At 42.9% G+C, this 15,448-nt stretch overlaps 1 protein-coding gene across 1 annotated transcript; it reads right to left on the bottom strand.

Moving 5' to 3' along the window:
• Positions 1 to 11,210: 11,210 nt before the first annotated feature.
• On the bottom strand, positions 11,211 to 14,898 carry LOC125378863 (extensin-like). Its single transcript, XM_048394845.1, has 2 exons — positions 14,329 to 14,898; positions 11,211 to 11,270 (listed from the first exon to the last, which is right to left on the bottom strand). Exons 1-2 carry the CDS (start codon positions 14,896 to 14,898, stop codon positions 11,211 to 11,213), a joined length of 630 nt encoding a protein of 209 aa, XP_048250802.1.
• Positions 14,899 to 15,448: the final 550 nt, after the last annotated feature.

Raw genomic sequence — 15,448 nt, 5'->3', positions numbered from 1 at the left:
CACTTTATGTGACTGAAGCATCTTGACTTCCTTTTAATACCTGTCAGATGGTACCTTTCTTCTGATTGGCCCTTTGGTCCACTTCTTTAACTTCCTTTCTCACCTGCCCTCCTCATGCATTCTGCATGAACTCTTTATGGAGGGAGGACTCTTGTTTACAGGTGAGAAACATTTCAATATTCTTATCTCTTTCCATCCTGCTTTAGAAACAATTATATTCATAGAAAGGGTATCACAGCTTTTCATTAAAGTAAAATATATTTAATTGCATTATTATTTAATTTGTCATATCTAAATATTTGCCAGCTCACACATTTTGTGTTACATTAATTGAGCACATGGTCTTCAACCATGTGCTTCAACCATGTGCTACCCAACATATCCTTATAAATTAATCTGTTTCCTTTTGGCTTAAATTAAATTATAACATATTCTGCATGAACTCTTTATGGAGGGAGGACTCTTGTTTACAGCTTCCCTCCCACCATCTACTACCAAAGAATAAATATCATCATCATCTTCAAGAACTGCCTCATGTTTTGACTAGCAGCCCAGTGGCTGGACACATCACACCACGCCCGGCTACAAAATGGCGCCCAACGTGGGGCTGCTAGTTTCATCAGCACCATCACTTGTACAGTGAGAAGAGGCAGTTCATCATTCATTAGATGGAATTCAACATGGAAGAGTTCATGCAGTTTCCAAGGACATCATATACACTTATGTGAATGAATAATTCATTCATCAATGTTTTATGAAGTGTATGGACCTTGTGACTTTTGATTTTTTGTGTTTCACAAATTCAGGACATTGACTTTTGAGCCTGATTTTCGAGACATTTGTGATCCACCCTATATATTTTGTATTTATCCTGTGATATATATTATATGTTTATCATGTTTATATTTGTTTGAAATTTATAATCCTATTGACTTTTACAGAGTATTGATTATATTATAGTACAAATTCTATTTCTACCACATTTCTATGTCTACAGTGTTTATTTAAATTATATATATATATAGTATAGATTCATTTTCATCTCACTGACAAGTTTATTCTGAAAAATTAATTGGAGTTCATATCTATTCAAAATTTCACCACTGATCAAAATTTCAGGTTAATATTAAGTGTAGCTGGTAATTATTTGACTTTGATTCCAAATTTATATTTGAAATTATTTAACATTTAACTTAAACAGTTCAATTTCAAAATCCAAAGTTTGTTTTTTTTACTTGATATATTTTCTGTCAATACTTTTGATATTTGCATTGATACCCTTCTTACTTTACCTGTGCCAGACTCTATCCTCAGTACTTCTTTTTCCATGCTGTTCCTGCTGTCTTTCCTTCCGTGTGGACATATCTCTCTTCAGCAAACCACTAACATGTTTACCATAAGTATTTTGTCTTGTCTTGTGTTGTTTCTTCATTTCATCGTATACCATATCCCATTATAGGCTTCATCACTATCATCCGTCATATTAGATCTTCTGTTTGAAATATTTGAACACCATCAGTGATTAGGTCCTCAGTATTTCCCTCAATTGCATCTCTATTATCTCAAGGAACAGTATATCTGTGATGTGAGATATTTGTATAGTTTCCCCTCATATGTAAGTTACATATGTGACAGTGGAGTTCAGTCAGTATCTACTGTTACATTTACTTTCTGTATGTACAACTCAGTTATTGCTGCATCTTGACTTATTTCCAGTGGTTGTCTGGTCTGTAGTACTTGCAGTTACTGCTTGTATCTGGGATGACTTTGTAGTTGTTGCCAGGTTAGTCTCACCCCGTAGCCTTTGCTTGCTGGATTATTTCATTTTCATTGGGATCATCTGGCTAGTGTTTCATTTTACCTGACCTCAGTACATGCATAAGTTGTCCTTCAGGTGACTACATCCTGATTGTTGTTCGGCTACTTGCATTGTTACTGAACTTTGTTGCTTACCTGGGGTAGTGGTTAGTTCCCCGCAGTTGTAAGTCTACCCATATCACACCATAGTCCATCTTGTATCCTTGCTTTTGTAGGAGCCCTGCACTTGGTTTCCTAATACTTAGGAGTTTTTGCACTTTGCGATCGCCTCGGTTCATAATATTGTTGTTGGGTCCCAACGTATAGGATCCTTGTTGCCTTTTTGGAGGTTTGTCATACTTGTATTATCATACACATCATGGCTCAGTCGGACAGTGATGTTAGATCACAGGTTGATCAGGTTGTGGATTTCATCCATCAGCTTGATCCCTTAGTCCGTACTAGTTTACTCTACCGTCTAGCAGATGACGCTAATCCACATCCACCTCAGACCACTTATGTAGCTGATGTTGGGTCTGGAGATACGTTGTTTCGGCCGCATGTGCCTCCACCTCCTGTGGATAGCCAAAGGGTTGTTCCCCAACCATATACACCTGGGCTACCGTCACTGCTAACACATTCACCTCTGGGGTCTCCTTTGTTGCCTGATATATGGTCACCCATGGAGCCTTCCCAGCGGACAATACCCCCACAAGACCATAGCCCTAGGATAGAATTGCCGAAATCTTTGCCTAGGCCCTACGGGTCACTCTTTAGCTATAATCAACCCCAGGGTTCATCAACCCCTTACTCACAGCAGTCGCGTGTCATTACACGTCCGACTGGGGCACCAAATGAGGCTTGGCCCAACAGACATGTACCCATGCCCATTCTATACCCTGGGTACACTCCAACTGCTCAGCCTAGTCAGTTCCTGGCAACTCCGCATTCCACTATGCCCATATCACACACCTCGTACATGCCAATTATCAATGCACCAAGTCCCCGGTTGTCAACATTTTCAGGGGATAGGGCAAAGGGTGATGTGAAATATAGTCAGTGGCGCCTTGAAATATTGGGGTGTCGACGTGAAAATGCTCACTCTGACACCGCCATATTCAATGCCATGCGGAGAGCAGCCAAGGGTTCTGCTGCAGATCTTCTCAGTGGTTTCCCTGCTGAGGCAACCCTTGATTCTGCCTTAGAGCAGTTGGACATTGTCTTTGGCAATGTGATGCCTGGCGAGACGCTCATGGAGCGCTTTTACACAGCTCGCCAGGAAATAAACGAGTCTGCTGCAGCTTGGAGTTGTAGACTTCGTGACTTGATCTCAAAGATCGAAGTCTCAGGAATGCTCCCACCAAATGCTGCCATGACCTTGCTTCGAAGCCGTTTCTGGATGGGGTTGTCCCAGGATGCTTTGAAGCAGGCAACTCGTCATCACTTTGACTCTGGTCTCGAGTACAGCCAACTGCTGCTTGCTGTACGTCGGGTGGAGGAGGAACTGCTTACCCCTAAGGAGGCACATCAGTGTCCCGTTACCACTCCTGTACCATGTGGTCGGGAGATGGAGGATGTGCTCTCTAGGCTTAAAGACCTTGATAAGAGTCTAAAGTCTATCGGGGACAAAGTTCACTCTCTTGAGCTCAGGTCTGCTCAAGCCTCCTCTTACAAACCACCCACCAGGAGTCAAGGCCAAGCTCCCTTCAGAGGTGCCCAGACAAATAAACCTTTAGTAAAGCAGGTCGGTGATAAACCCCCTCCACAACAATCATCAGTTTTCTGTTTTGATTGTGGAAGGCCAGGGCTAAAAAGGGGTCACCAGCATTGCCCTGCTTTAAACTTCTAAGAGTCCCAGTTATGGAGCGGTCTGAGGACTCTAACCAAAGCGCTCAACGAAAGGTGCCTTCCAATTTAGTTGGGCACCCAAACATTGCGCATGTGAAGGTAGAGGAGCATGCCTGTGATGTTTTGATAGATACTGGTTCAATGGTCACCACTATCTCTGAAAACTTCTACAGAGCTTACCTCCCTCACTTGCCACTCCACCAAATCAGCTCATTACTAGAGGTGCATGGAGCTGGGGGAGCCAAGCTACCCTATTTGGGGTACGTTGAGGCTAGGATTGCTATACCTCCTGACTTCATGGGTCAAGTAGTGGAGGTACCCGCACTCATTCTTGTGGTGCCCACTACCGACTTCACCTCTCAGGTACCTCTTATCCTGGGGACCAATGTCCTGCGTGCTGCTTGTGAAAGCAACCCTGGTGACAGGGTATCTAGGAGTTCTTCTCCTTGGACCATGGCTATTCAGTGGCTCAGTAGGCGTTGGAATGACCTGAACCGAACTGAGAATGTGCGGACAACTAAATCTATAACCATACCCCCGTCTTGCAACCAGATTATAACAGGTATTTGCAGGGGTAGTGCTCCACAGATTGGTATGGAGTTTTGTGCCACACAGTCCGTTCTTCCTGGTTCACTTACCCTCGTTACTGGTGTTGTTGGGTTTCAGTCTACCCACTCAACAACTAGGGTCAAGGTTGAGGTCGCTAACCCGTCCACCAAGGCTGTGACAATTCCAGCCAAAACAGTACTTTGTCATTTGGAACAAGTTGCTGTGTTGGACGGCTTATCCCCTGAGGATGGCGTCAGTAATACTGGCTCTGTACCTACCAAACTACCAAAAGAGTTATTTGAACTGGACTCTCTGGGTGATAATCACACTCCAGATGAAATAACTCAATTGCGCTCTCTACTGAATGAGTTTGACGATGTGTTTAGCAAGTCTGATATGGACATGGGACATACTGACTTGGTCACCCATCGAATAGAACTCACAGATGAGACTCCATTTAAGGAAAGACATAGACGTATTCCGCCCTCTATGTATCAAGAGGTCAAGGACCATATAAAGCAGATGTTAGATGCTAAAGTTATCCGTCCATCTGCTAGTCCATATGCCTCGCCTGTTGTCCTGGTTCGCAAACATGACTTGAGTCTGCGCTTCTGTATTGACTATAGAAAATTGAACAGTCGCACAATTCGAGATTCATATGCTCTACCAAGGATAGAGGAAACTCTTGATGCTTTACACGGGGCAAAATACTTCTCTTGTCTTGACCTTAAGAGTGGATATTGGCAGGTCGAAGTGGATGAGGAGCACAAGGCCCGTACTGCCTTTACTGTTGGCCCACTTGGGTTTTACGAGTGTAACTCTATGCCCTTTGGACTGACAAATGCTCCAGCTACTTTCCAACGCCTGATGGAGAGGTGTATGGGTGACATTCATCTTCTCCAATGCCTCATTTATCTCGATGACATCATTGTGTTTTCTAAGACCTTTGATGAGCATCTTGATAGATTACGAGCAATCTTTCAAAGATTGCGCAAGAACGGGCTCAAGCTAAAGCCGTCAAAATGCCAATTCTTGCAGACCTCCGTTAAGTACCTAGGTCACGTAATCTCCGAGGAGGGTATCAAAACAGACCCTGAGAAGATTGAAGTATTGAAGACCTGGCCAATTCCACGTAATGTCGAAGATGTTCGTCGTTTTCTTGGATTCTCCGGCTACTTTAGGCGTTTTGTTCCAGACTACGCTAAAGTTGCCAAGCCACTAACCAGTTTGCTTGCTGGACATGGCGGGAGATCCAAGCGCAAGATCAAGTCAAACCAACCATTTGTATGGGGGGATGCTCAACAGTCAGCTTTCAGTGAGCTTATTAGCAGGCTTTCTTGTGCTCCCGTTTTGGCTTTTGCTGATTTCACTCTGCCCTTTGAATTGCACATCGATGCAAGTGGGGATGGCTTGGGTGCAGTACTGTACCAATCCCAAGACAATCAAAGGCGAGTGATTGCCTATGCAAGTCGCAGTCTCAGCAAAGCCGAGCGCAATTACCCTGCTCATAAGTTAGAGTTTTTGGCTCTAAAATGGGCTGTCACCAAGAAGTTTCATGATTACTTGTATGGCAACTCATTCACTGTAAAGACTGACAATAATCCCCTCACGTATGTCCTAACTTCTGCTAAGTTGGATGCAACTGGGCATCGCTGGCTCGCAGAACTTGCTACTTATGACTTCTCCCTTGAGTATGTTCCGGGTGCAAGGAATGTTGATGCAGATGCTTTGTCCAGGTTGCCGCGTGAGTCCATGGACATTCAAAGTGTGTCTGCTCTCTGTAATGGGCAACTCATCTCATCATGTGCCGTGGAGACACTCTCCCTCAATCAGGAGGTGATGAATTGTATGTTGGCGGTCGATGGTATGGAACCTTCTGACGTTGTCGCTAGCCAACGGATGAGAACATATCAGCAAGCTGATTCCTCAATCTGTTCGATTTTGGAACTCATCCGTAATGGTACGCGTCCAACCAAGGAGGCTCTCAAATCCATGGACCGGGACACTGCATCCATTCTCAGGCAGTGGGACTCACTCACTGTCAAAGATGGCCTTCTCCACAGGCAACAACTTTCAGATGGTGTAGTACCCTACTATCAATTGATTGTTCCTCAGTCTAAAAGAGATGAGGTCATTACCCATCTACATGACGGCATGGGACATCTTGGTAGGGACAGGACCGTGGCTCTTCTCCAGACACGGTTTTACTGGCCGGGAATGATCACGGATGTGGAGAAAAGGATTCGCTGCTGCCAGAGGTGTATACTTCGTAAAGCTCCTAACCAAACTGAGCGTGCACCATTAGTTAGCATCCAAACCACTCAACCTATGGAGTTGGTGTGCATGGACTATCTCAGCTTGGAGCCCTCCTCTGGTGGTTATGAGAATATCCTGGTCATTACGGACCATTTCACCAAATATGCTGTTGCCATTCCCACTCGCAACCAAACGGCACGTACTACAGCCAAAGTACTGTTTGATCACTTCATTGTTCACTATGGCATTCCAGAGAAGTTGCACTCTGATCAAGGCCGGAACTTTGAGAGTGATATCATCAAACAGCTGTGCAGCATATTGGGTATTCTCAAAACGCGGACCACTCCGTATCATCCAATGGGTAATGGTCTATGTGAGCGGTTTAATCGGACGCTCTTAGGGATGCTCGGCACTCTGGAGGAGCAGCAAAAGGCAAAGTGGAAAGATCACCTTTCTCACTTAGTTCATGCCTATAACTGTTCCCTCCATGAGTCAACGGGGTTCACTCCCTACTTCCTCATGTTTGGCAGACAACCTAGGCTGCCTGTTGACGCTGCTTTTGGTACATCACTGGCCAATATTTCATCACCAGCTTATACGCAGTTTGCTGCTGATCTAGAGCGCAAATTACACACTGCCTATGAGCTTGCAGCTGCAAACCTTGAAAGGGCTCAGGCTAAACAACGCAAAGCCTATAATCTTAAGGCACGCGGAGCCACACTCAAGGTTGGTGACGTTGTATTGGTGCGTAACGTCAACATACGTGGGAAGCAAAAACTGGCTAACCGGTGGGAAGAGGAGTATTACGTGGTTGATTCTCAACCTCATGCCGACATTCCTGTGTTTAAAGTTCATAAGGAAGGAACCAGAGAATGTCGTGTACTCCACCGTAATCTACTCCTTCCCATTGGTACGAATGGTCAGCCCATACCCAGGCCACGGTGCACACCATCGACATCGACGACGACGACGACTACTACTACTTCTGTTTCAACACCATCTTCTGGCGAGCTTAAGGACACAAGTACTGACACAACACTGGAGATCTCAACAACCAACATGGATATTGAGAGTTCTCCTTCTCCAGTGTCGGTATCGTCCCCAGTGTCAGCACTGCCACCAATCAGCCCGCCATTTGCAAGTGTGTCACCAGTAGTTTCACCATCCACACCAGCACCAACTGCACCAACCAGTTCTATCCCTGGCTCTGGACCGTCAACTCCACAGCCACCACCTCGGCGAGTTGGACGAACCCGAACAAAGCCAAAGTGGATGACAGATGGGCAGTTTGTTGTAAAACAAAGTGTCTGGGTGTGAGGAGGTAATTATACATTGCCGCTATTTAATGGCGAGGTCGCCATTTCCCAAAGTGGGGGTGTATGTAGCCGGGTGGTGGTGCTAACTCTGAATGAGTTATAGCCACATAAGTACCACCCACTTATAACCCCCCTTAGATTCATTCTATACATATATACATACATGTTCATCTATTATCACCATCACTTCATTCTGTGTTCATTATATGTTCATTATATGTTCATTATATGTTGTCCTTGTCTGCAGTTGAATGTCAGCCAACTAACACCAACCTGATACCCTTCTGCAGCCTCTGTAATTTCTCCAGCTTCACCTGGACTTCCCCCTATCTATTTTTAGACATGTCCACCACTTTATGTGACTGAAGCATCTTGACTTCCTTTTAATACCTGTCAGATGGTACCTTTCTTCTGATTGGCCCTTTGGTCCACTTCTTTAACTTCCTTTCTCACCTGCCCTCCTCATGCATTCTGCATGAACTCTTTATGGAGGGAGGACTCTTGTTTACAGGTGAGAAACATTTCAATATTCTTATCTCTTTCCATCCTGCTTTAGAAACAATTATATTCATAGAAAGGGTATCACAGCTTTTCATTAAAGTAAAATATATTTAATTGCATTATTATTTAATTTGTCATATCTAAATATTTGCCAGCTCACACATTTTGTGTTACATTAATTGAGCACATGGTCTTCAACCATGTGCTTCAACCATGTGCTACCCAACATATCCTTATAAATTAATCTGTTTCCTTTTGGCTTAAATTAAATTATAACATATTCTGCATGAACTCTTTATGGAGGGAGGACTCTTGTTTACAGCTTCCCTCCCACCATCTACTACCAAAGAATAAATATCATCATCATCTTCAAGAACTGCCTCATGTTTTGACTAGCAGCCCAGTGGCTGGACACATCACACCACGCCCGGCTACAATTACATCTTCATACATTTTGTGTCCGAACATGTATTTGTTTAAACTACAGGCATGTGAAGATACAACTGGGGGTTGTTTTATGTACAGGGCTTTTAATATATCTGCTCTAGTGTTATGTTACACCCTATCTATCAAAAACCCGTGATGACAATAACAGTTTTCCCCCGGAAGACTGCAATAGATTTGGAATAGGAATAGGAAAAAATTGCATTGGAAAATTATTTTTCCATCATAAAATGTCCACAAAGTTGTCGGATTAATTCTGACAATCAGCATGTATCAATACATGCCTCTAGTACCATGAAAGGGTGTATCAAAAAGGAAATAATTATTTGATCATACTTTTATGCCCGCAAAGCTGGTATAGAAACGGACACGTTCTGTTCACAGTGAAAGAAAGGGGACTCAGCAATTGGTATTTAAATGGATTATCGATTTTCTGTAACGGTCATCAGTATGATATCAATTTTCAATCTAGGAAAACTAATCTATTTTTGTCCCTCTAAATGAAGCATTTTATGCTTGGTCAGTGAGTGAGTTTAGTTTTACGCTGCTTGGTACATACATAGTATTTGCGTCACGACATGTCAAATTAATGCCGGGTGAAATATAGAACGTCAACGCCAGAGGTTCTAAGGCGTAAAATATGTACAGTAGTGGCGAACATTATGTGAATATATCACTGACAATTATGCCCTTCTCTTCCGGTTGCATCCGCCACTCACACAATTTGCCTAAAATAGTAAGTGTTTGTTCGTTGCCCAACGCTGCACACCAGTCCTCCTGACGACGGCAGCCTGTAAACAATCGAGTCTGTACCTAACAATCAAGTGATAGTGGTCCAAACAATCGAGTGATATGATTTCGGGTTTCCTGATTTCATTTAAACTAAATATGGTATCATTATCCTCGAAGGTTCTTGTGATGGAGCATGCAACGGATTCCCGGAGGATAGAGTGTCTGTTCGGAAAGCGATAGGTCAGTGATTCAAGCATTAGTCAGCGTTATATCAAACGACGTTAAAAGATGGTAATTGTTGTTACCCTGCCTGGCGCTCGGCGGTCATGATCAGAGGATAAAATGAGGACTGGTCCAATAATCTTGACTGCGACGCCAAACCCCATTTTACATCACCTCACCATGGGGACGGAATGTATATGTACATATCAGAATCTTCAGAAACCATATACTCAAGACACCCATACTACAATAGATCCTAACCTAACCTATACACACAGGTTATCAACAAACCTTCATACTGTTTGGTTAAATATAAATTCAGATGTATTGAGCCACTTCAGAAGACTTAGATATCAACTTAGATATGCCATCTAACAGTCTAAAACGTGATGACCCGTTTCATGATAAAGGATTGGCGTACGTACATGTGAATAAGTCAGTTATGTTATGTAATCCCTCACAATTGACTAAAACGTCAGTCGGCAAATCTCAAAATTAAAGGAGGCCAGAACGGAAACAAGCTCGGATTCATCCTGTTAAAGGTTACAGCCCATGAAAGAGACCAACACATTCGGTTCTCAATAGCGTCGTGTGCAATGGTTAAAAGCTCGGATTCATCCTGTTAGCGGTTACAGCCAATGAAGAGACCAACACATTCGGTTCTCAATAGCGTCGTGTGCAATGGTTAAAAGCTCGGATTCATCCTGTTAGCGGTTACAGCCAATGAAGAGACCAACACATTCGGTTCTCAATAGCGTCGTGTGCAATGGTTAAAAGCTCGGATTCACCCTGTTAGCGGTTACAGCCCATGAAAGAGACCAACAAATTCGGTTCTCAATAGGCGCCGTGTGCAATGGTTCAAAGCTCGGATCTCATTCGATTTTGGGGGACACTTGGTTAAATAAAAGCGACAAATGCCTTTCTATAATCATAACAAATCTGAGAGTCTACTGCACGATGTGTAGCGTTAAACCACCTACTTTATTCACTCCTTCTTCATGGGTCCCAAGTAGAAGTGGAAAGGGGTTGTCATGACTGGTGAAGTCCATCTCATGACAATTATTGTTTAGTTCTAGTTACATGTTTAAACAAAATTCATATTCATTCAATTAAAGGTTTGATTTGAAGGAATAGAAATCCCTTTAATAATATTTGGAGCTTGCTCTTCGCTACTTTTACCAAGACGTTTCAATAATCCGCCTGGCACTAACCTGTACCTTTAGAGTAATCAAAATCATTTCTTTCTCACCAGTGATAGAACACTGGCGACCATGCCTTTCATCCCAGCATAACAGAAAGCTATCACGACTGCTCAGATTACTTGAACTCAGGTGAATTATAATTTATTGTAAAGGCTTGACACTGGAGCATTAACTATACCAATTCAGCATTCCATCATATTGTGATCTGCAGAGAATATTATGCCGATTCTTTGAAGTCTCGCGACTGGAAAGAAATTAAGATGATATCAGAAGAAAAGCGAATGTTCGGTTGGTGATGATAGTGAACTGTGCAGAATGGTGCAATGTGGTCTTGTGGGCGACTTCAAGATGGGAACACAAACAGAAGCGCTGGTGGTGACCCAAGCGGGATGTACCTCATAGCCTTTACATTGGGTCATATTGTTATACGAGAGGACACAGTGACGCTAGGAAGTGATAATAGCGTTAACGTGTTCGAGACTGTTGGTCTTTAACGCATACAATGTGTGACCACTATGCGTGGGACACGCAATAATTATAGTTTAATTTCTTTCGGTTCATACATAGACTTGCTGTTTAGATTATTACACTTTCGTTAGATTAGAAGCCATGAACTGTGCACAACATGCTATTCATGAATGGAAATAAATAAATAAAAAGGGTTGAGAAACGACTTTGGTAAATTGGCTGCTTTCAAGAACAATGACGACGACAAAACCCTTTCCATATTCATAAGAGATCTCTGATGAAAAAGCAGAGCCCATTGTGCGATTCCGATTATATCATGAACCTGAGTTTATGAATCACTATCAAATAGTTATGATACCAAGAGTTCGCGAAAAGGTTCCCGTGTCCTGCCCCATCGGCGACACCAGTCATAACCACATGCAAAGACATTTCAAATTGAGAAAAAACATGGTATCAAATGGATCAGGTGTCAAAGTTGGGAAGTGTATCGGCCATTATGTTTGTTACTGCTGCGTCAAATTTGTAAATGTCCTCCACATGTCTTCCATAAAATTTTAAATGAAAGCTTTACCGAGGCCTTGAATGTTATAAACAATTTCTGAGCAAGAGTCGTATGACGCTCCTTGAAATCTTCGTAGAAAGAGCATGCTCGATTGTACCTCAAAAGTTGTGAAATGTACACACCAAAGGCTGGATCTGCTGACATATTGCTCGACAAAAAGGGAAAGTTGACTGTTGGAAAGTTGAAGGCATCACTCTTGTCCTTCAGTCTTGTGGAGAGTGTTTCGTCACTTTCTCTTTTCATAGCTCTAAATATGAAACAGATGAGGCTGTCTCTCTGGTCTCAGGGGCGGTAGGGTAGCGAAGTGGTTTAAGCGTCATATTTCCCACAATGTGTGTTGTCCCCCGCCGTGGTATTGCTGGAATATGGCTAAAAGTGGCGTAAAACCACACTCACTCACTCACTCACTCACTCGTTTCCTATATTTCTAGTTCAGGTAGGTAAATCAGTGGAAGAGGATTGGCTATTTGATGGTTATTGAACGATATCAGATCATCGATATTCCTGAAGCTTAAGTAAAATCCCTTAACAAATTATTGTTTTTAATAGTAAGTAATAAAATAGTTTGACCTGAGTACTGGAAGAGCATGAGTTATGTGAAAGCTATCAGTCAGATTATTTATTATATCAAATAGGTACAAAGCCACGACAGAAGATAATTGGTAGTGTATTTGCCAAAATGAATTCAGTTATTATCCATCGATAATGAGCAACACATTGTGTTATGACAGTGGATTGGATATTATGCAGATGATACAAGCAAGACGTCCGAAATTAGACATCTAAGACCTTGTGCAGGAAGCAGATTCGAAAAATAGCTTCATCATATGAAAAGGACAAATTGATTTCAATTCAGAAAATCAATTGACACACATATTTCAGACAACAAGATTTACAAAGTGTTTTTTAGGATTGTGATGGTGTTCTTATCGCAAGAAGAAACAAAAAGTTGACCAAATGCGATTAGTTACTTAAGTTAAAAAAAACGAAATCCGAAAAAAAAACTTATCTCGTAAATGTCCAAAGTTCTGGTTCCCGGAGAGAAGATATTGTCAGTTATGTTATCCAGGAACGTACCCGCACGACTGTCACCTTCAAAGAACTGCTTAATATATTATAAAAACGTAAAGCTGCTTCTTGATACTCAAAACATACAGATCTCTATCTTATTCGCCTGAGGTACACTCTAGCTGTCTTGTCTGTCGACGGATGCGGTGAGAGAGACTCGGTGACATAGCAACCACAATGAGTAATTACAAAGTTTGTGTCGTTGGGAAAATTATCCGGAAGGTTTATTTCCGAAAGAAGAAATCTTGATATAAAAAATGAAAGAAGTGTCCCTGAATAGTAACGTCTTTGAGGGATAACTGTTGGTTGTAACTTTTTACATCAAAGAATCAGTGGGAAATCAACCTGCTTTTTTCTTATGAAACTTGGAATATCATAAAAACTCTGGTATTGGAAGTTTTTTCACTTTCATAAAATTTATACTGAAATAAACTTTTTGTCCATATCGTTTTCATACAACTTTTCACGGAATTCTTGCTGCTTGGAAATATTCTTATTTCTGAAAGCTTTTGTAGCATGGCTCGTTATCAATGTTACCGAATAAAAATCAATCGAAAACATACATGTGCACGTACTTGTCAGCAATATCGCCATATTTAGCATTTAATCTCATAAAAACCGATGCGATAGTTCAGTTGATAGAGCGTCTGTCTGGAAAGCGGAAGGACTGTGGTTCCATCCCCTGGCTACGTCAAGCCAAAATATGATAACAGATTGAATTGGTTGTAACCCTGCCTGGCACTCGGCATTAAGGGGACAAACAATGACTGGTCGACTCGGAGTGATGTCTGTGTTTAAGTGGGGTATTCATGTTAAACTTAGGTATGGTATCTCAGTGGGCTAGCACTATAAAACTGGCATAATCCCGGACTAGTATTTATTTATTAGTGCGCATGCACTTCGCTGCCCCGGTGTCATAATCTTTAACGCGTTAAACCCCACCTCACCTGACGTATCGTTGTTTATCTGAGAGTACAGCTTCATGGCCATGTTAACACCTGACCGATGGACCTCAGACAGGCTCTTCAACAAGTCCTCGATTATCCAGGGTATTATGTTTCGTTTCGAGTACAGTTTCTATACCCTGGGCCCATTCGCCATCATATATTTGTTCCGGAAGTGACGTTCTCCATTTTGTGCAATGAAAACACGACAAAGGGTAAAGGAAACAATATATTTAATACACATTGGGATATATATGCTATATACAAGGGGGCTGCTCGGTCGCACACGGAATGTCCTGAGGACGGGGGTTAGTTCTAAGGCCGTGCTGGCCTGCTAGGATAGGGCTACCCTGCGGGTAGAGAGGTGTTGATGAAAAGGAGCAGATTATTATTATTATTAGATTGAATGATAGGGGTACCCTGCGGGTATGGACTGTGAACTGGTGGCTGCGCCGGACCAGGTAGGTAAGGAATATTTGGGGGCCCCAAGCCATGTAATGCTGCTGCCTGAGGCATGCAATGGCTTGAGACGCCCCTGCTGGTAGAGAGATAGGGCTACCCTGCGGGTAGTGGGACAAGGGTACCCTGCGGGTATGGATGTGAACCGGTGGCTGTGCCGGACCAGGTAGGTAAGTGTCCTGCGGACGAGGGTTAGTTGTAGGGCTACCCTGCGGGTAGAGGGACGGGGGTACCCTGCGGGTATGGATGTGAACTGGTGGCTGCGCCGGACCGGGTAGGTAAGTGTCCTGCGGACGAGGGTTAGTTGTAGGGTTACCCTGCGGGTAGAGGGACGGGGGTACCCTGCGGGTATGGATGTGAACTGGTGGCTGTGCCGGACCAGGTAGGTAAGTGTCCTGCGGACGAGGGTTAGTTGTAGGGCTACCCTGCGGGTAGAGGGACGGGGGTACCCTGCGGGTATGGATGTGGACTGGTGGCTGCGCCGGACCGGGTAGGTTAGTGTCCTGCGGACGGGGATTAGTCTTAGACATAATGTGCTTAACCAAGCAGCCCCAAGGTGGTGAAGGGGTGGATGGAGGGTACCAAATTGACTTGACAGAACAATGGTTAAACGGCAAGATGGAGGCTGAAAGGAATTTACATAAATACACATGTGACGTCATTCCTTCACACTGCACATGACCGGTAGTGAAAGATATCATGGGAGTATATATAAGAAATTAATCTACATGGATGCTGGTTTACGATAACACGGCTATGGGGAAAAAAAACTAAGCAAGGTCAATTGGCCTGACAAAACTGATAAAAAACATAATAACAATTTAAGAGATACACTGAGAGCGAGACCACCGGAAGTGGTAGTGTAAACAAACTGCCGTACGAGCACATGGCAAGGATACAATTAAATATACCAGTGGTGAGTGGTAAAGTAAAGGCGTTAGGGTTGAGATACTACAAGATGAACTGCATAAAATGACATGGATGGTATTATCATTGCACAAACAAAAATATTAAATTGACATATCTTTTATCACTGACATAGCACATGATAAATCACAGGTTATTTGACTGGACGGATAT

The sequence above is a fragment of the Haliotis rufescens genome, unplaced genomic scaffold (assembly GCF_023055435.1).
Source record: "Haliotis rufescens isolate VD_foot unplaced genomic scaffold, xgHalRufe1.0.p SCAF_13, whole genome shotgun sequence".
In the NCBI taxonomy this organism is placed as follows: Eukaryota; Metazoa; Mollusca; class Gastropoda; order Lepetellida; family Haliotidae; genus Haliotis; species Haliotis rufescens.
This window is presented reverse-complemented; position numbering and strand designations above follow the sequence as displayed.